General features: G+C 36.7%; 1 protein-coding gene across 2 annotated transcripts in view; it reads right to left on the reverse strand.

Moving 5' to 3' along the window:
* LOC125923048 (bifunctional heparan sulfate N-deacetylase/N-sulfotransferase 4) overlaps positions 1 to 21566 on the reverse strand; it is a 270079-nt gene that overhangs the window by 31561 nt on the left and 216952 nt on the right. For both annotated transcript variants that reach the window (XM_049631085.1, XM_049631086.1), the window contains one exon: positions 4690 to 4872. In XM_049631085.1, the coding sequence (XP_049487042.1) occupies positions 4690 to 4872 (183 nt within the window). The remainder of the gene's footprint in view (positions 1 to 4689; positions 4873 to 21566) is intronic.

A 21566-nucleotide genomic window follows, 5' to 3' on the forward strand; every position in this document is an offset into this window, starting at 1 on the left:
GAACTACACTGCAGTAGGAATAAGAAAACCTGAGCTTTACTCCTGACTTGTCCCTAATAATCCAAGTGACTCAGAACAAGATATTTCATCTCACTAGGTGTCACCCATTTCTTCTCTAAAATGAATAGGTTGGGCTGGACATCCCTAACTTCTTATTCTGCGCTTACAATCTATAATTCTTTGTGTCAGAATTCATTTATTCCTTCAACAGACACATAATAATAGAATCTACAGTGTGTATGTCGCTAGACCTTGTGATTTGTTTATGTCACAGTTGTTAAAATCTCATCATTTCTAAGCTGGAGTTGGAGGATTTCACAGCTAGAATCAACAAAGGTGCTAACTCTTAAGGTTAGCACCTTGTGATTTACTTTCTACTTTTTTAATCCTGGAGCTACTGGCATGGAGAGAGAGAAAGCTCTTTGAGCATTCCCTTGGCCACACGGGCAAGCAGGAATCCACATCACGCTTGGCATGTTTGTTGATAGTGAGAGTCTGGAGTGACTGCGTGAAGATTGAGGCTGAGCTATCCTGACAGCTTGAGAGCTTAAAAGCATCGATTAGTGAATGTGCAAGAATCTGACCTTCTAAATGCCTCCATGTTGTGGTTTTGGTTTTTATAATGAGAGTTAAAAGGGAAAAAAAAAAGGAAATCCTATTCTTCCTTGCTTCAGAGTGATTATTCTACCAAAACAAAAAGGGACATGAATAAATAGGAACCCGTGAGAATCCTTTTAAGAATCTTACACACTAGAGACTAACGTGAGGAAGATAAACTCTAGGGACAGAGTTCTATATGTGTCCTCAGCATATATTCTCACATTTAACAGCTTTGGAAGAATCAGTTTCCAGTGAAGGAAGCACAGACACATTCTGTGTTGTACTTACTATGCTGTCCATTGATAGATATTCATATTGCACTTTTTAATTAGGTGACAAAACGTTGCATATATATGGCAGTTGGTGCTAATGAAAATTTACATAAAGAACCAAAAGAAATTAAATAGATGTGAAGATTATCATTATTCATGTTTTGTTTTTATTTGTAGTAACAAAAAAGTGTGAACTAAAAATCTTGGGAAAAATAACAGTTGATTTACTTTTTAAAAATGAAATACACTAAATAAGACATGCTTAGAAACACAAAAGGGTACCTGAATTTTGAGAATGTATAACAATGACAGACACATTATACTAATCTATCTTAACTCTGTAGGGTTGTGAAGAGTGGGCCACAAAACATTTAATTAGTGCTGGTTATGCTTATATGTATTTTGTAAAACTAAATTCATATTGTATAAAGAACATGATGATAATGCTCACAGCTGCTCTGTTTGTCATCATAAATATGAATATGGAGAGAAGAGATAACCACTAGGGAAAGGGACTCAGAAAGTATTATGCACTTTATCTCTACTTAACCATTTGTAGTCTCATAGACATGGTTTATGACTGGCAAACTGATCAGATTTCTTTAATAAGTCAGCTGTTCTCAAAATCTCACATACATGAACAATTCCCTTTTGAACTTAACTGCTCATCTGCTTTCTACTCCTTGTTTTCCTTCTTAAACATATTTGAGAAAATATGGTACTTTAGTTAATGAGAAATGCATGCAACTTTATTTTTCAGTCAAAAGAAACCACATATAATATAATTTGCTTGATAAAATGGAAGTCTTTTAGTAAATATGTACTCTTCAATGTTATTTAAATACTTTTATGACGGGTGCCTGGGTGGCTCAGTTGGCATGAGCTGAGCATCTGATTCTTGACAACTCTTTATTTTGGCTCAGGTCATGATCTCACAGTTCATGGGATCGAGCCCTGCATCAGGGCTCTGTGCTGATGGTGTGGAGCCTTCTTGGGATTCTCTCTCTCCTCTCTCTCTGCCTCTGTTTCTCTCAAAATAAACTTTAAAAAGAATTTAAAAGTAAGTATTTTTATGATAAGCTATTTTGATAACATATTAAAATTGCTAAACATGTAAATTACAACAGTAATTACAAAAAATTTGTGAACTCTCTGAAGCCTTTTCTGATTAATTCTATCATTTGTTAAGAACTATCTAGGAATTTACCTCTATGATGTTATTCAAAATTGTCAGCCCATTCAAATGTTTTGTGTATACTTAGGGTCTCATGTGTTCAAAATGACATAGGTCTCTAAGAAATGGTTCTATTTTCTGTGTCTAATTTTCATTTATACCACCAATCAACTGATGTAGTATTTCATATTTAACAGATATTTCACCAATATTTAGAATCATCGAGTAGACCAAATCATATTGGAGCTGGTGTATCTTTGATTATATTTACTCCTTAACAAAATGAACAGCATCACTGATATTGAAGCGATATCAATAAATACAATTCTTGATTAAAAAAAACTCACACAATATTAAGAGATACAAATCCTTCATCTAAAGAAAACTTTCCTTCCTCTAAAGGAAAAGAAAGTTTGGCTCTTAGGGCTGTTGACTCATGTCATAGACTCCGGGTCTGGAGTTCTCTCTTGTCCAGCAAGAGAGTGGGATGCAGGATTGAGAATGCAAGAGAAGCTAATGTCCGGGAGAAGGCAAGAGCCCTCCTTGCTCCATTTTTATTAGGATCAGAAGGCTTACAAGTGTGATGGGTGTGCACAAAGAGACAATGAAACTGTAAACATTAATTCATGGGTGTGGGGAAAAGGGGGTTTTGAAGATAGGTGGTGTTAGGGGTTTGGGTCAATACAAAATAAAATTCATGTGCTGGGTGGGAGGTTGTTTATAACAAACATGAGGTGTCATCTTTGTTTATCTGAACTGGTCTAGGGGACAAGAAAGACAGAGCATACTACCTTAGGGTCAACAAGGCACCTTTATTTTGCTAATTAGCTCCACTCTGGGCAACTTCACCCTGCTGTGGTCTATAGCCCTGTTTACCTGTTTACCTATTTTGGTCCTTCCTTCCTGTGAGAGCAGCTTTCTGCTATTGTACTAACCTCAGGGGCATTTCAACCCTGAATATCTAATCTTGTTTACTTCATCTTGGATGTTTTCATTCTGAAATTTCCTATTCTTATACTTTTGTCCTATACTAGGGGCCTTTGCTCCCTTTACCTAACCTTATTTACCTAATCTTGTTTACCCCAACTTGGGTGTGTACATCTTATGGCTTTCTAATTCTTTATGCCTTGTTAACCCATGGGTGCAAGCTCAAGGAATTCCTAAGCATATTCCCCACAGACTCATTTATTGTATGTTAGCTGTTTGCAACTTTTGTTAAGTTGGCTACTTTGTATTGTTACTGTACCATGAATTATAGATATCTCATAAATAAACATGTGTGAGAAAAGAATTGATTTACTATCAATGATTTACCAATTTTATAAGTACGTGAGCACTTTTGAAGAATGCCATTTATGGGACGCAATGCTTGGCCTTTATGATATTCAGCAGCTACTTGGTATGATGCTATACACTACGATAATCATGTCTTTATCTATTTATCTGTCTATCTAACTTATACACCAAACATAAAGATGGTCAAGCAACTTATCAGAGGGGCAAAAGAATTAGAATGTGTAGTTCAACAAAAACACAAATGGTGAAGAGTTCCTGAATAAATCATCAGACTAAAGTATGAATTACTCTAGCAGTCAGTTGTAAAGCACGTTTTCAAATATATGCTAGTGAATAAGAATAGCAAGGAAACCCTGCTGACTTTGGGAGAACATACTGCGCTTCATTCTTTGCATTTGCTAGAGCAACTAGACTTGCCTTATACACGGTAGATACCCGATAAACATGTGTTGGACGACTTCCTGACTGTATAGACACAGAGAGGCATGTAACATGAATTATGGAATAAGAAGAAACATAGAATCTTGGGGAGAAAAAGGGGATGGTAACAACTCTGGTTCACAGTGATTTCTCATTAACGATGATGCTATTTCTCTACCAACTGCTTAGCAGGGGTCTATGTGATCTGCTCTCTGCAGCCAGCTTATTGATTGTGCGGGTCAATATAATGTAATGCATAAAGAACCAAGAAAATGGGAGGTAGCATTTTCCCAGATAACTGCTAAGAAGCAGATACTTTACACTTTCATACAATGAGGCTGAGTGACTCCCATGTGAAGCTGAATTATTTGTAAAAGCGATCCTAAAACTGGCGATTTTTTTTTTTTACCAATAGGTCTGATCCTAGTGAAAGACTAATTAGATGTAAGAGAAATGTGAAAACCTATTAAAGACAGCATTTGTAGAAGCATGAGGTAAAAAGTGTTTTTTCTTTTTCATTTTTATTATGTGTGTTTACACATACATATCGGAGGGTTAGTTATAGGGTCTTAGATTATGATGGCTCCTGGCTTCTGTCTCCCTAGATACTCAGTGCCTAACCATTTTATTGCCAGTTAGTGCTCACACTAAATGAGAGTGCAAATGACTAGCAGCGAGGAGACACCAACAATAAAACAACATCCTCAAAGCAAAAGTTCCGAACCAACCAAACCAACAAGCCAAACAACAGAGAAACAAAAAATACACTTAATGCATAAAACAAAAAAAGTGACTGAAGAGAACGAAACTACTGAATAAAAAAGAAGTTTGTGTTAAATGTCAGTTTTCATATCTCCAACAGAGTTCCAAGTCAAATTAGGCCTTGGTTTCTTTCCTTTCACCGCAGGAGAGAATGTTTCACCTTACCTGCCAGAGAGGGTCTTTTTGCTCAGGGAAGAGCTCAAAGTACTTGTGTGCGAGTTGCACTGGGGGCAGAGTTTGCAGTTTCAGGGTGGTCCAGCTCTGCACGAAGTTGGCCAAGTTCACAAAGGTATATAACCCCAGGCGGTCATTCCCATAATTCGACAAATGGGTCATGAAAATGCTGATCTGAAAGACAAATACAAATGACGGTAAAATAAGCATACTTACGTTCAAAAATGGCATAGAATCTTCAAGAAATTCCAATAACCTTGGAATTTCATGAGAAATACAGTGATCATTTTAGGTGGTGTTATGAACTGAATTGTGTTCCTCCCAAATTTATATGTTGAAACCATAATCTCCAAGGGATGGTTCAAAGATTAGGCCTTTAGGAAGGTAATCACAGTTAAACAAGGTCATAAAGGCAGGGCCCTAGTCTGATAGGTCTTGTGCCCTTATAAGAGGAAGAAATAACTGCACTCTCTCTCTAACTCTGTCCTCCCACCCTCTCTCCTCCTTTCCCCCCTCACTCCACTTCCTTCTCTCCCCCTTTCTCTCTCTTTTCCTCCCTCTGTCTTTCCCTCCATCCTCTTCCTTCTCCCCATCTCCCTAACTCCCTCTGTATACATCCGGAAGGCTGTGTCTATAAACCAGGAAGAGAGTTCTTACCAGAAACTAAATTTGCTGCTACCTCAATGATAGACTTCTAACCTCCAAAGCTGTGAGAAAATAAATGTCTATTATTTAAACCATCCAGTCTGTGGCATCTTGTTATGGCAGCTTGCACAGACTAATACAAGTAGAAAGCCACATATTTGATTTCTACTTTATTTTTTTATTTTTATTAAAAAAATTTTTTTTAATGTTTATTTATTTTTGAGACAGAGGGAGACAGAACATGAGTTGGGGAGGGGCATAGAGAGGAGACACAGAATCTGAAACAGGCTCCGGGCTCTGAGCTGTCAGCACAGAGCCTGATGCAGGGCTCGAGCTCCCGGACCATGAGATCATGACCTGAGCCGAAGCCGGATGCTTAACCGACTGAGCCACCCAGGCGCCCCTGATTTCTGTTTTAAAATCACTCTTAAACTCACTTTTAAAATAGAAATTGAAATTGAGGTTTCACTGTTCATTAAAAGTATACTATTAATTTCCATGTCATTTTTCCATATTATAGAATCAACATCATTAAACCCAATAATAGTAACTTCTAGGCCACTAAAGACCCAGAATTAGACTAGTTCTAAAATCAAACAATTGTTCCTGATCTTTTCTGGTTTAGATATGTATGTAGATAGAAATGGAAGTAGACTCAAAACTCTAATGAAGACTTTCTACTGCAATAAAGTAATTGTTGGGGAATCTGGGTGGCTCTGTTGGTTGACCATCCCACTCTTGAATTTGGCTCAGGTTATAATCCCCAGGTCGTGGGATGGAGCCCCACATCAGGCTCTATGCTGAGTGTGGAGCCTGCTTAAGATTCTCTCTTTCTGTCCTCAGCACCTCTACCCTGCTCATGTTCTCTCTCTCTCTCTCTCTCTCAAATAAATAAATTAATTAATAAATTAAAAAGGAAACTTAGTGTTTGCATGGAAACTGATTGCTTTTAGCCAAAAAACTCTTATATACTTACCTTTTTGTAATATTTCTTATCTCTATATTAACTCTAAAAACACCATAGCATTTTGGTATTGTATTTTTGTAGATCAAAGATGAGGACAAAGTAAAATCTAGATTGATTGCTCTTGGACACAGCAACAAAAATTTTGAATATGATTACAGATATGATGTACAATCCATCAGGGATTGCAGTTGGAATTTAAAAATATTTAATTTTTTAATTTTTTTAAATATTTATTTTTGACAGAGGGAGAGAGACAGAGCATGAGCGGGGGAAGAGCAGAGAGAGAGGCAGACACAGAATCCGAAGCAGCCTCCAGGCTGCTGTTCTAGCGGGGCTTGAACTCACAGACTGCAAGATCATGAACTGAGCTGACGTCGGATGCTCAACCAACTGAGCCACCCAGGCGCCCCAAAATATTTATTTTTTTACTGTTTACTTATTTTTGAGAGAGAGAGACAGAACACGAGTGGGGGAGGGCAGAGAGAGAGGGAGACACAGAATCAAAAGCAGGTTCCATGCTCTGAGCCATCAGCACAGAGCACAGTGGGGCTCAAACTCACGAACTGGGAGATCATTACCTGAGCTGAAGTCGGACACCCAACCGACTGAGCCACCCAGGCACCCCTGGAATTTAAAAATATTAAACGAAGGAGAGGGGCACCTGGGTGGCTCAGTCAGTTAAGCCTCCGACTTTGGCTCATGGTCTTGTGGTTTGTGGGTTTGAGCCTGTATTGGGCTCTATGCTGACAGCTCAGAGCCTGAAGCCTGCTTCAGATTCTGTGTCTCCCTCTCTCTGTCCCTCCCCCCACTTGCACTCTGTCTCTCCCTCTCTCTTAAAAAATAAATACATATTTTAAAAAATTAAAAAGAAATAAATGCAGGAGAATTTGTATATTCTTGATCTAAATTGTGGAGATTACTAATGTAAGTCATGAAAAGGGAATTAATAATTTTCTACCACAAATAATATTTGTACTTGCTCCTCAATCTAATATCTGCATATAAGTATTTTAAGAATTCATTTTTATTACTTATTTTTTAGATCTTTAATATTTCAGAGAAATTAACATATAATAATTAAGTACTTTATTAACTTAATTAGAAGAGCAACAGTAATTTAATGTTAGAAATAGTAACATTAAAGCAAATATAACATGTTAAGTGAATCAGAAAAATAATATCCACAGGCAGTATGTAGAAAGCAAGTCAAGTGCTGCATGGCTAATTTTTGTATGGATGCTAACTGATTCTTTTTTTAAGGGTTAATGTTTCTTGGTGTGCTTACTTGGGTTGTTTAAACTATTTTGAAAATAGAAGTGGATTTGCAGTAACCATTCTAATATCATATCTTTGCAACCTGGTTAGAATGTTAGCCATGCAACAGAGTTTATATACAGCAGAATCACCGTGCCTAAGACTTAATATGTCATTGGATAACTATAAATGTCTGAAGAGGATACCTTTTGTGTTAAAAATAATAGGACATTAACTTGTTCCAGAATTAAAAAAACAAACAAGCAAACAATACTCTGGCAAAGTACTGCCAGAGTAAGTTACAAGTTAAAGACATCAGGTTCACTGAATGCCCCTTTTACTTTGGAAAAAACAAAAACAAAAACAAAAACAAAAACAACAACACAGCATTCCCTTCCTATGTGTTATATTAGAATACTGAAATTAATTCTGTGAGAAAAATCTTATTAAAATTATTAGAGATACTCCTCACCATGGTTGAAGGTGGGGAGGAGAGTGGGAGAGCTTGGTTCATTTCCTTCATATCCCTAAGTTATATAAAATAATACCTAAAAAGTATATGGTGCTTACTACGTGCAAGGCACATATCTAAGCCTTTTACATATCTGAAAAGATTAAATCCTTTAACAGATAATTCTTATGGGGTAAGTACAGTTATTGTCTCTTTTCACAGATGAAGAGACGGGTATATAGTTAAGTAACTTGTCCAAGTCCCACATCTAGTCAATGGCAGAACAGAATTTAAAACCCAGGCCATTTGATTCCCAAATCTGATACATGATATACCTGACAGCTTCACTCAAATATTTTAATATATAGTTTCAAATCCATCATTTTTATTTCCTTTTGCTTTTTTAAAAACAAAAGACAAAAACGTCTGTCTGTACAAAAAGTGGAAAATATATGTAAGCAGTATCTTGCTAACTTAAAGGTTTTTTTTCTTTTTTTCTTTTAAATTGGAATGCCAGAAGATAAATTATTTTTGGAATCTTATAAGAAAACTTTCAAAACGATGAATTATAGTATTTGAAAGAATATTACTGATGCCTGCAGATTTATCTTTGAAGGCAGTATCACTCCTATCATATTTCCAGTCCATTTTTTCCCTGTGGAGTGTATTCAAAGGTTTTTACTCTAAAGGTCAGAAAAGAGAAAGGTTATTTTAAAGAAGATTCTTCACATAGCTAATTTAGATACAAATTTATATTAAATCCCCCAAATGTTAGTTGGTACAACATTCTTACTTGAGATTCATGTGGAATCATTAGAACAGGCTTGGGGTATCTATGTCTGTGAGTGATTTTTACACTGGCCAACTTCTCTCTCTTAAAGTTTCCCCTCCCAAATAGGAAGTGTCCTCTTGGCAGAACTTAATTACAGAGTTTCTAGAATATAACATAGTATCAGTCGTTGATGACCATATAATTGCAATGGTTGTCATGTAGAACTTCTTTATAATCACCACAAAATAATATACATTTGATCCCAATAAGTATGCATTTATCTCATGTCACTACTGTAATTAAGAAATAAAACAGTGTAAGTAGTGTGCTTCAGGATAATTATAGTTTCTCAGGACTGAAATTGTTATGAAAAACCAGGCTGCTGGCTGAATGCCTAAAAAAGTATAATAATGTCCTAGAAATATACCACCTGCCCTCTAGCATTATTATTTTAAGATGGAACTTTAAAGCACCTGTAAGTGTCTAAAATCTGACAAAATTTTAAATAAAAATACTACTTGGAGAGTACTGTAAAGATTATTTTTATATCATGGACAAATGTATATTATCATTTTATTAGGGTAGTAACTCAATGCCTTTAAAAGATTTTTGTCACAGTGTAATTCTAAGTCATTTATTTAGAATTTCCTTAGGAGAAAAAGCCTTGTTTTCCAAATGGAAGTATCAAACTTAATGCGGAGCAAATGCAAAATCTGCCTTTAGTGGGAAGCGACATCTGGAGATGTGTGGTTCTAAGCTGAGGCATGCTTCTGCATTAAAATTTTTTTGTTTTATTTTATTTTTGAGAGAGAGAAAGACACAGAATCTGAAGCAGGTTCCAGGCTCTGAGCTGTCAGCACAGAGCCCAATGCAGGGCTTGAACTAATGAACTGTGAGATCATGACCTGAGACAAAGTTGGATGCTTAACCCACTGAGCCACCTAGGTGCCCCAATGTTTCTTCATTTAAATGTTCCTTTGCTGGGAATAGAAGGGGCAACCTGGCCAGGATGGTTGCAATCACTGTTGTATGGGGCATCATGTTTACCTGCCTTACAGGTTAGAAACAAATTAATGCTGGTATATGGTCAATTGACTGCACTTTATGAAAAATTCTGCAAGTGCAGCTTAACTGCATATCTGACCTGCTAAACCACCTATTGTGCAGACAGAACATTTTAGATTTAGTATTTCTGGACAAGTGTCTTGTTCAAAAAACAAAACCTATTCAGAGGGTGTAGTGAGAATAAGATAAATTAAGAATAGATGTGGTTTGAAGCATAAATAAGAGAAGTCAAAGAATATGCAGTATGAAATAGCAAATAATTAATTTTTCACAGACTTGCAATATATTGCTACTATTTTTTACATGACCGTATCTGTTCCTCTGCTTATCCTGTCCTTTTATTTATTTATTTTGATTGTTATTTCCTTACTTATATAGTAAGAATGCTCTTGCTCAGTACTCCCTAAGGCATCATCTAGAAAAGGTATGACTGTGCTATACGTTTGTTATGCTGCAGATGTTTATAGATACAACTCACTGTACCTCACAATATTGCTGCTCAGAGATATACATCGATTCAGGCAAGCAGAGTTTCATCCCTCATGTCACAAAGACAAGCAAGGGCATCATGTTCAATGAGTGAGTTTAAGAATAAGATATCAAGTGCTAATGTCTGAGGCCAACTGCAGCAGGCTGTCCAGGGCGCCCCTGAGGTCTGGGTGCCCTGGCTTCTGTCATCAAGCCTGCCTCTCTGTTGCCTTCGACACTTCTACATACATCCCTCCCTCAACTCTCAACATGCTTAACTCCCTTAAAGCCAACATGAAACAAGTCTAATTTCTTCCTTTTATCTGGTGTAAAACAGAACTAAAAAAAAAAACAAAAAACAAAAAACAAAAACAAAAACACTGGAAGGCACTCTCAAAGTCTAACTATTCATTAGAAACATAAAACGGTTTTTCTGAATGCTAGATGCAATATGCAGGCACCAAAATTTGAGAAGATCATTACCTGTGAAATAAATCCATTTAATGATATAACTCTAGTCCAAGAAAAAGGGAGGATTTAAATATAGTAATGTATAAATCTTGATAATAAGGAATTGGAGAAAAATAATTGAACTCTACGCATAATCCTTACATATGGTCAAAGTACTGTCACGGTGACCAATGGAAAAGTATTCTATAAATGTGGGCAAGTGGTTATCCTACTGTTTAGTTGCAAATTATATAATTTATTGTCTGGTATAGCATTTTACTTTGCATCTTATGAAGTCACTAACATCCAAAATAACAGAGAAGAACAAAATAAAAACACAAAGGCCTAATTTTATTCATAAAATGAAGCAACACACTCTTCTAAATTGAGTTAAAATATTTTCACACTTCCAATACCAGAGTAGCTTCCATTGCTTTTCCTATTTGTATGACAAACAGAATGTCATGTAAATGGTATGGATGGATGCTAATATCCATAGCCAGAATATCAAATATAGTGTCTTCAATTAGAATTTCAAATCCCTTCTTAGAGCATGAATTTTTACATAAAGTGGACACTAAGTATCTACATATTAGTTCTGTATCTTATAGTACCTTTAAAAAGCAAATCATTTACAGAGCAGTCAGATACAAGGTTCATCAGAAAATATACATCATTATAACAAATACAGAAGGAAACAATAGCTTTGCAGAGCATGATATATATACCTGATTTTAAGTCAGCTTGTCCTGTGCTCACACTACAGCACAGTACTTTTCAAGATAAGCACTCAATATTAGCAGTTAATTTCTACCTTTGCTTCTGTGGCCCTGCCAGTGTGCCCCTTTTCAGGAAGATTCCATTGTGTTTAAAAATATGCCCATTAGCTTGTTAAATTATTGATTAGGCTTTTAGTTCTCATAAAATGTGAAGATAGATAGAATATAGGGTAAGACGTCCCTGATGGCCCATCTGGTGGGTTTTGGCCTTGTACTCATATTTTCCTATAAAAAGCAATTTGTGTCTTTATTTTATTTTGAATATAGGCTGGAAGCACAAAGGAGATAATCCATGTCAGACTATGAGTGTCAGACATTACCAATCTTAATGTCAATATACTTCTAGATTTAAATACACATGATATAACTGTTGTACAATAATTATAGGCTTCCCAAGTAATACCTTTTTAAGTCCTGGGCAACTAATAACTTAAAAATGTTTACATCTATATTCTCAGATACCAAAAGTAAGGAATATTTGCTCAAACCTAATATATTATTCTGCCACTCAATCTAAAAGACCATCACAAGCTTGGAATTCACTATTGAGATATACCAATTCATTTTTTTGAAAAACGTAACATATACTGAATAATTGGTTAATGGTTGATCTTTTTTTAACACACTATTAACTTTGTTAAATCTTTTTATGTTCTCTTTTGTTGTATTTCTTGATTAGGTACTAAAAAACATCCTACTTTAGAAAGAAGGAAATGAGGACCAAAAAGTTCAAGCGATCTTTGTGAGGTTATATGGGGAATCCCAGCAAAGCCAGTGCTCAAAGTTAGGGCTTGTGAATTCAGAATCAGTGCTCTTTCCCACATAAGGTTCTGCCAGAGACTTTGGCAACAAGCTCATCTAATTTCCTTCTGTTTCCTGCTCTCTCTCTTTTTATCATTTTAATTACCTGGTAGATTTTATTTGTAACAATTTTAGGATAAAACTAACATTTCATTGTATACTTTTCCTAGTATTGGCCCAACATAAAATTTCACTTACATATTTTAATATTATTTTTAGAAATGGATGAAATAAAAGTCGATATTTCAATACCTACATCTCTACACAGATGTACATTTCAACTGTTTATTGACTCTGAACATTTTAAGATAATATATACTGAAAAGAGAAATTATTATTTCATTTGGGAAGATTAAGAGGTTTCTTAACGGAAATGTGTCATAGAACTAGAAAGTAAATCCAATCTTCAAATTTTTAAATTTATTTTTGAGAGAGAGAAAGAGAGAGAGAGAGCATAAGTGGGGGAGGGCAGAGAGAGAGGGAGACCCAGAATCCGAAGCAGGCTTCAGGCTCTGAGCTGTCAGCACCGAGCCCTATGCGGGGCTCGAACTCACAAACAGTGAGATCATGACCTGAACTGAAGTCAGATACTTAACCTACTGAGCCACTCAGGCACCCCATCCAATCTTCAAATCTTAAAGGAATGTGTTTGATTTTAGCAAACCTTTCAAGATGTACTCCTCTAGGAATTATTATCAGAAGGAGAAAGAAAAAGAGTAGAAGGAGAAGTAAAAATGGAAGGAAGGAAGAAAGGCAGGCAGGAAGGAAGGCAGGAAGGCAGGATGGAAGAGAGGGAGAGTGGAAAGAAGAAAGAGAAGCTCCAAAATCCAACATGTCTTGCCATCTGTAGGTCAGACAGACGGAAAAAAGTAGGCCACTAAGAGTGATTTAGTTCGTGTCTTTAAATATCAGATTAAACTGTAACTATTGATCCTCCTACTCAGGCTACTTCCCTAAGTAAAGGATGCTCTTTCCATGTGACTTTCAGTGTGGTTTCATGTAAAATGTGAATCCCCACAAACATTTATAATTAATTACTATTCTTTCAGTTGATGTTTTAACATTCCATACCCTTTTCTATTAAAAGGAAGACTTTCTTGGGTGTGTGAAAAAAATTAAAACTTTGTTTTTAATTTGGAGAAGGTTTAATGAAGGAAATAATACCAATCAAACAGTTTAAAAATTAAAAGAGATAGTAATTAAAATATTATCCTGGGGACTTACTGCTGAAGTCAGAAAATATAGAAAGTGATTTTGGGTTGCTGGTCTAATTCACATCGGTTCGGTCTGCACACAGTGGGGTAGCGCAAACGTGAATCTAGATCCAGAATGCCTGGATCTAGATCCACTGTCTCTGCCTCATTGTACCAGTTAACATCTCTGAATCTCAGACTTTTCTATTGTTGAGGAAAACAATAACTTAGTTTATAAGTCTATTTGATGCTGGATGAGTTGGGGTATGATAAAATATTTTTTAAAATTAAAAGCGTTCTATGAAAGTTATCATCGTTATGCATATTCAATTAAAGTAACTTATAGAATAGTTGACATGTCAAATATAATTTTAAATAATTTGATTTATATCTGAGATAATGATATATTTTATAAATAAAATTATTGTTCTTTGTTCTGCTGGAATCAACTGTGTATATACCATGTTTATGATAATTAACGTGATTTCCAGTTAAACCAGAAAATGTTGGATACATGTATGCCAGAATAAAAAGCACTAAGTTTGATACCTAATACATGAAGCTCTTTTGTAGTCTTCATGTTATTTTTTTAATAAATGCAAGTTTTATCCTCCAGAATTACCTCTGACAGCTGCAGTTAAAAATCAATATAGGAGGAGATTGTTAAATGGGATCCTTTGTTTCATTTCAAAAAGTGCAATGAATAGATTTTAGAAATAGACACTACTCAAGGGTAATAGTGTGATGAGCTGATGTTTCTCTACTTTATTCCTATGCACCCCAAGTCAGAGAGCATTTCCAGCCCTCTCCCCATCTCCTTGCCTTCCAGGGCACTCAATGCCTGACATATTATGTATTTGTTTGGCGCTTTCCTCACTTCCATGTTAGAATGCAAGCTCCTTGAGCCCAGCCCCTCTACTGCTGCTGCATCCTCAGTGTTTCATAGGATGCCCGGCACATCCTGGGTGCACAACAAATATTTATTAAATAAAAAAATGAGTCCATGGTAACATAAACTTCTTTTGCTAATAGAAAATGTGGAATAACTTAATTGGCTTCTAATTATTCCCCATATTCTAAAGACGTGAGGGGAAAAACAAAACACTATCCTAAAACCCTGAAAACAGCTGGCATTTAACTGGACACGATGAATTGTTAAATTACATTTTTTTGTGTGTTTTCCATTTCCATTATCAGACTAAATGCAACAGAAGTTCCATTCTGCGTCTGATTATTTGCCAGTGTCCCAGTTTTTCAGTCATAATATTTGCTTAGTGAATTATTAACAAATCAGAACTGTTTTGATTCAAGACCGACTAGAGTGTAAACGCTGATCTTTCTGAATAAAGAAGTTGGGCAGTGACTTCACCAAAGCAGCAGTAAATAGGGCAGCTCTTCTAACAGAGAACAGAAGGTTCCTGCTATATTTCAGTGAGCAGGGGCTTTATTCTCCATTTTTCTTGTACATTAATACAGGCCTAAGTCATTAAAAGGCAACACATGCTCACATCCGTATCGTCATTGCATATATTTGTTTTGTTTTCCTTTTAGTAGTCAAGTCAGACTGAGGTTTTAGATGTCGCAGTAATTGCCCTTTAGAATACCCTGATTTTGAGACGAGATTCGCCATTGTTACACAGAGAGAAAAACAACCAAAACGGCTTCCCATCCAAGTGACTTAGCATTACTCTCTTTTCAAGAGATCAAATCTCCTTTCCAAACATGTTGCAGTGATGCCACATAAAAGTCACTGAAGTGCAAAATCATAACCCCAGGAATAATCATGGGCATGCCAATGGGTAGGTAAAACATGTCCATTAGTCATCAGTATAAGCTGCACTAATAGCCTCAGAGTTCGACAGTTTTCAGTGAAAAAAGAAAAAAAAAGTCATCTCCATTTATTCAAACAATCAACCAACTGACAAATATTTATTAAATGCCTACTAAGTGCCTGTCAGTCTATTAGGAGGTAGAGATATAATCATGAATAAATTATGCATAATTTTACCTAAAGGTATTTAGGGTAAAATGGGGGATATAGAAAATAGCAGATTATGATATAATGTGATCTGGAAATTCTGTGATCTATATATCACACGGATGCAGGGGGTTGGGAACTGATCTAAGACTTGTGGAAGCCTTCCTGAAAAAAGGGACCTTGGAGCTGAGATCTGAAGGATGACAAGTTATAGACACTTCAGGTGAGAAAACAGGTTGGAGTAGTGGTGGGTGACATGGAGCTGAGGTCATGGGGCTCAGATGGAAGGAACTGTGTATGTGAAAGGTGTTTGATGAGAAGGCGCATTGAGGCATAGTCAGATATGCATTTTAGGAACTATCCTGACTGTCTTATGAAAAAGGATTTAAATTAGGGATTATGAGGCTTTTATAGGTATATGATTACATAATGATGGCTATGGGAAAGGAGATAAAATAGATTCAAACAATTTTAAGATGATGAAACCCAAGGAATGATATCAGCCACATGGCTGAATAAGAGGTCCCTCATTCTTGTCCTCTGCCCCAACAACAATTTGGCATATACCCATGGACAAAGTCATGTTGAAGGAGCTGTAGGATCCAGCATCATATGTCAAGGAACATGGAAGGAGGCTCTCCCAGTTATGCATTGGATAATAGAAATACAGACCTTCGTCCCAGCTGTGGGCCCTGTAGTGCCCTGTAAACTGGCTTCATCCCTTCATCCCTTCCTGGATGAGGTCCAGGATCCCTTGGAGCACACTGTTGTAGACAATCACCTATAGACAAGAGAGCCTTGGGGAAATACCAGGCTCCTGGTGGAGAGGTTCTAGCACCTCACGATTAGAGCAAAAAAAAAATACAAGTTTGGATGAGTTGGAGAGGCTAAGGGAAATAGTTTTATTTTACCCACATCATCTGTCCCCCCAAATGGCACAGTTCAGAGCCAAAAGAGATTTTCTCTGCCCAGGATTTCTCCTGAGGGGGAATGTGAGATGGTGTGAGCCAGCACCAGGCTTCCACAGCGGTACAGAATGCTGCCAAAGAGGCCCATTTCCCTCACACCTTATCCAGAGTACTGAGTTGTGAGCTGCATGACTGTAAGGTGGGAAAAGGTTGGAAGAGTGGCAAATAAGACTCTTGGAGCGCATTAAAGGGACATGGATCCTACTAAACGCTTCTCAGACTCCATCAAGGAGCCTATCCAGAAGCCTTCGAGCACACCTGACCACAGATCCTCTCAAATAGCTACCCCAGTGCTCTGCACCCTTCGCTCATACACTCTTCCACTCTGTGGCTGGCTCTCAGTGTATGCTCCCAAGGGTAGCAAGAGCAAGCATTAAAAGATAGCTAGTAGGCATGTGCAGAAAACTGGCCAGAATCTGTAGGCCACAGAGAAACCACAAATGTGAGCTTTAGCTCCACCCTTGGGAAAACAAAAGGAAGGCTGTCACCCCAGCCTGGTGTGTTGCAGGATCAAGAGAAGGCATACAAGTTTAAGAATTCAGCCAAAGGGAGAGCTAGAAGCCTGAACTAAGTGTGTTCATAGAAACACTGGGGGGGGGGGGTGGGGGTGGAAGCCTCAGAATCCCTACCAGTACTGAAAGAAGGCATTCTCTCCCAAAGTCAATTAGTAAAGACTGCAAGATGTGGTTACCACTTCAAATGCATCCACGGAGATGCAAGACTTCAAGGAACATAAAATCAGTCAATCAATCAATCAATCAATCAATCAAGGAAACATGACACCACCAAAGGATTATAATAATCCTCCGGTAGCTGCCCTTAAAACATGAATATTGTGAAATATTATTATCCACAAGAAAGAAGGAAATCCTGCCATTTGCAACAATATGGATGGACTTTGTGGGCATTCTGCTAAGTGAAATAAGTCAGACAAATACTGTATGTTATTATATATGTGGGTAATATAAATTTTTTTAATGTTTTATTTTATTTTTGAGAGGGAGAGAGAGACAGAATACGAGCAAGGGAGGGGCAGAGAGAGAGGGAGACAAAAAATGTGAAGCAGGCTCCAGGCTCCGAGCTGTCAGCACAGAACCTGATGTGGGGCTCGAACCCACGAACCGTGAGATCATGACCTGAGCCGACTGAGCCACCCAGGTGCCCCATATATGTATAATCTAAAAAAGTCAAAATCATAATAACAGAGAGTAGAATGGTGGGTACCAAGGGCTGGAAGGTGGGGGAAATGGGGAGGTGTTGGTCAAAGGATACAAATTTCCACTTATAAGAGAAGTAAGTTCTGGGATCTAATGTATAGCATGGTGATATAGATAACAATCTTGTATTATATATTTGCAAGTTGCTAAAAGAGAAAATCCTAATTGTTCTCCCCATAAAAGAAGAAATGGTAATTATGTGAGGTGATGGAGTTATTAGCTAACCCTACTGTAGTAATCATCTTGTGAAGTATGTGTATCAAATCATCACGTTGTACATCTTAAACTCAAACAATATTATATATTAATTAGAGCTCAATAAAGATGGGGAAAAGGTAATAAATCTCTAATGACCTATGTCTCATTGCATGTGAAGGGTGAAAAAAAGAATGGATTAATATTTTATTCTGTTCTGGCTTAGATAACTGGATGGATACTGAAGTAATTTTAACAACATAGAAATAATGAAGGAATGATAAAGCAATATATTAAGAGAAATAAAAACTTTAAAAGGGTGGCTATAGAGAACCAGACAGAAAGTTAAAAAGGGAAGCATAGACGCTTGCTGTGGCTGCTCTGAGAGTCTTAGTAAGCCCACAGAAATTTACAGAGACTTCAATCTGTATGATTTTCTTCAGCATTGCACCAGTTAGAGGCCAGCTGTACATTTGCAGGCAGAAAACAGTTGAATTCTTGTAGAAATTGGGGATTTGCTAAATTAATGAAATGGAAGAAAAGTAGGACAAGGGATTTCTTAGTAATGCTTGGAAGATAGAGACAGAAATTAGCCCCCATGTGCTTTCTGAAATTAGTAACATTTTCAATCTTTTAATGTATATTTTTATATTTTAAATAACTCATTTTATGGCTACAAGTTAGCCACATTAAAAAAATACTTTTACAGGGTAGGATCCCTGAAATGGCAGGAAAATGAGCTCCTAGGCTAGAATTCAAGTTAAAACTGTGTAGAAGGATTTTAAGCTTTCTTCTAGGTCTAGCTAGGCTTTCCATAGCAGGACTCATAAATTTCTCGTGAGTCAAGATGACACCAGAGAAAACATCTTGGCTTTAGTTATTTTGCACTTAATTACAAAGAGGAATTTCCTTGAGGTAAGGGATTCCAAAGAGCAGGAACCTTTAGGATGTGTGGCTTCAGTGCAAGTTGAAAGAGTTGGTGAAAGAGGTTGAATAGAGCTTGGACCTCCCACACCCATCTTCTGTGCTATTGGATGTAGGTGCCAACCATCACTGCTGTGACTCCAAATGAACATACAAGGGCTCCTGAGAGGGGTAGCATTTGAATGCCTGCCATGTTGAGACCATCCTTGATGAACGGGTATTATTTAAAAATGGTCTTGGATATGTTTTCACTCTTATGTGGATCCTGAGAAACTTAACAGAAGACCATGGGGGAGGGGAAGGAAAAAAAAACAACAAAAAGGTTAGAGAGGGAGGGAGCCAAAACATAAGAGACTCTTAAAAACTGAGAACAAACTGAGGGTTGATGGGGGGTGGGAGGGAGGGGAGGGTGGGTGATGGGTATCCAGGAGGGCACCTGTGGGAATGAGCACTGGGTGTTGTATGGAAACCAATTTGACAATAAATTTCATATTTTAAAAAATGGTCTTAGATTGGTTAAAAATGCATATTGTAAACTCCAGAGCCATCACTAAAATTTTTTTAGGAAGTATAATTGATATGCTAAAAGGTGAAGTGAAGTGGAGTCATCTAAAGTGCTCAGTTAAGGGGCACCTGGGTGGCTCAGTCGGTTAAGTGTCCCATTCTTGATTTCAGCTCAGGTTGTGATCTCACCGTTTGAGTTTCAGCTTTGCATCAGGCTCTATGCTGATGGCGTGGAGCCTGCTTGGGATTCTGTCTCCCTCTCTCTCTGCCCCTCCCCTGCTTGCTCTCTATCTCTCTTTCAAACTAAATAAAAATAAGTTTAGAAAAAGTGCTCAGTTAAAATTAGTAACGACATGAACAGAAAAGGGAGCAAAGAGAAAATGCAACATATATAAAAGTTAAAACATAGTAGATATTAATCCAACTATATCAAAATCCCATTAATTTTAAATGGTCTAAGTACATCAGTTAAATATATAGAGATTGTCAGAATTGATTTAAAAAAACATGTAACTGTGTGTTGCCTACAAAAAATTCACTTTATGTATAAAGACTCAATTAGGTTAAAGGAAAAATATGGAGAAAGATATACCACGCTAACACAAAGCAAATGAAATCAGAATACCTAAATTAACTTCAGAAAGGCAGGCTTCAGAATAAGAAAGATTATCATGGGTAAATAGTATATACACCGCCAAAAGCAGACACCAGACTTTGCACACTCACACATATACTCATGTACATACACATACATGCATGTACACTCATACACTCACACACATTCACTTGCACATCCATTCATAACACATGTGTGCACATACACACCAACTCCAAGATACTGGGCAGAGAAGCCAACATAGCACTGGAGGAAGAAAAGAATTTTGATTTGGGTTTAAAATCACAACGTTTAACTTAAAATATCTATAATATTCTTATAACTGAACGTGGCTATAGAGCTATGGATTCTGGCCAAGATATTCTTATGGAACCTTCTACCTTGCAGGAAGCAGAGTTCACTGTAGCACAGGTGAGTGTTCTCATAAATTTATATATTCAAATGTTTCCCAAGAATAGTTCTCTAATGGATCTAATGTACATTTTAAAAATATTTTATCTAAATACTTTAACAGAGGAAATGATTGTTACACTTGTTTTAACATAGGTTAAATCAATATCACTTGTATTATTGACTTGAATTAGCTTATAGAGATATTTTTTCCTCATATGAAAGTATGAAAGTATTATTGACTTGAATTAGCTTATAGAGATATTTTTTCCTCATATGAAAGTATGTGTGGGTTTGTTGTGTTGTGCTTTTTGTTTTTGTTTTTGTTTTTTTTTTGCCTTCATTTCCTTTTAGTAAAGAAGTCATATAAAGGATATGAATGGTTCTCCAGCTTATGCTAACCAAAGAATATTAAAATAAATCCTCTATTGAAACATCACAATTGACAAATAATATAAAAGTACATATTTTAAAATAGAGGTGCTGAAATTTTGATTAAAGTGAGCCAAGTGGCTAAAATGGGTTTGGTTGGGGGGCCAACATTAATGTGTGATAGTAACTTTACAGTAGTTTTGCAATGTATGTATACAATCTAAGAAAATAAAATTGTATCTCTCCACTTCACCTTTTCCCCCCCTTCTCTCTTTTTCCTCTTTTGTATTCCCAGTTGTATAGAGATTTAACTATGGGTTTTGCTGGCCTCAGTACTTTTGTTATACTAGCAAAATGTTCTACAGTTTCCAAATTGTCAAAATCTGATCTGAATGTCAGCAGGCTATATTTTAGCACACATGAATAGCATTGTGAACAAAAATATTCCTGTCAGGTGTCCATTTCCCAGTACCAAAACAGCTCCATCCTTGGTTATCTGTCACAGCAGTTCTTTGAGATTTGAGTGTTTAACACATGTCATATCCTGACAATCTACCATTATAGATTATAGTCTGCTATTATAGACAAAAATGTATAGTCCATTCAATACTGTTGGTTCTCCTAGAACATTTGGATCTGGTAGCTCAACAAACAGCTGCAGTAACACAAAAGGATTGCTGGAAGAGATTTGGGGTTGACAGAGCACTAATTTTAATAATAACAAATTGTCTCAGATTTCAACATTTTTCATATTCATGACCCTTCTGCTCCTGAAACAAAGCAATTTATGTCCCTGAAAATTGTCCCTGTGCTTTAATTTGATACCCTTATAGACATCATGTGTTTTTATTTCAGTACA

The sequence above is a fragment of the Panthera uncia genome, chromosome B1 (genome assembly GCF_023721935.1).
Source record: "Panthera uncia isolate 11264 chromosome B1, Puncia_PCG_1.0, whole genome shotgun sequence".
Lineage (NCBI taxonomy): Eukaryota > Metazoa > Chordata > Mammalia > Carnivora > Felidae > Panthera > Panthera uncia.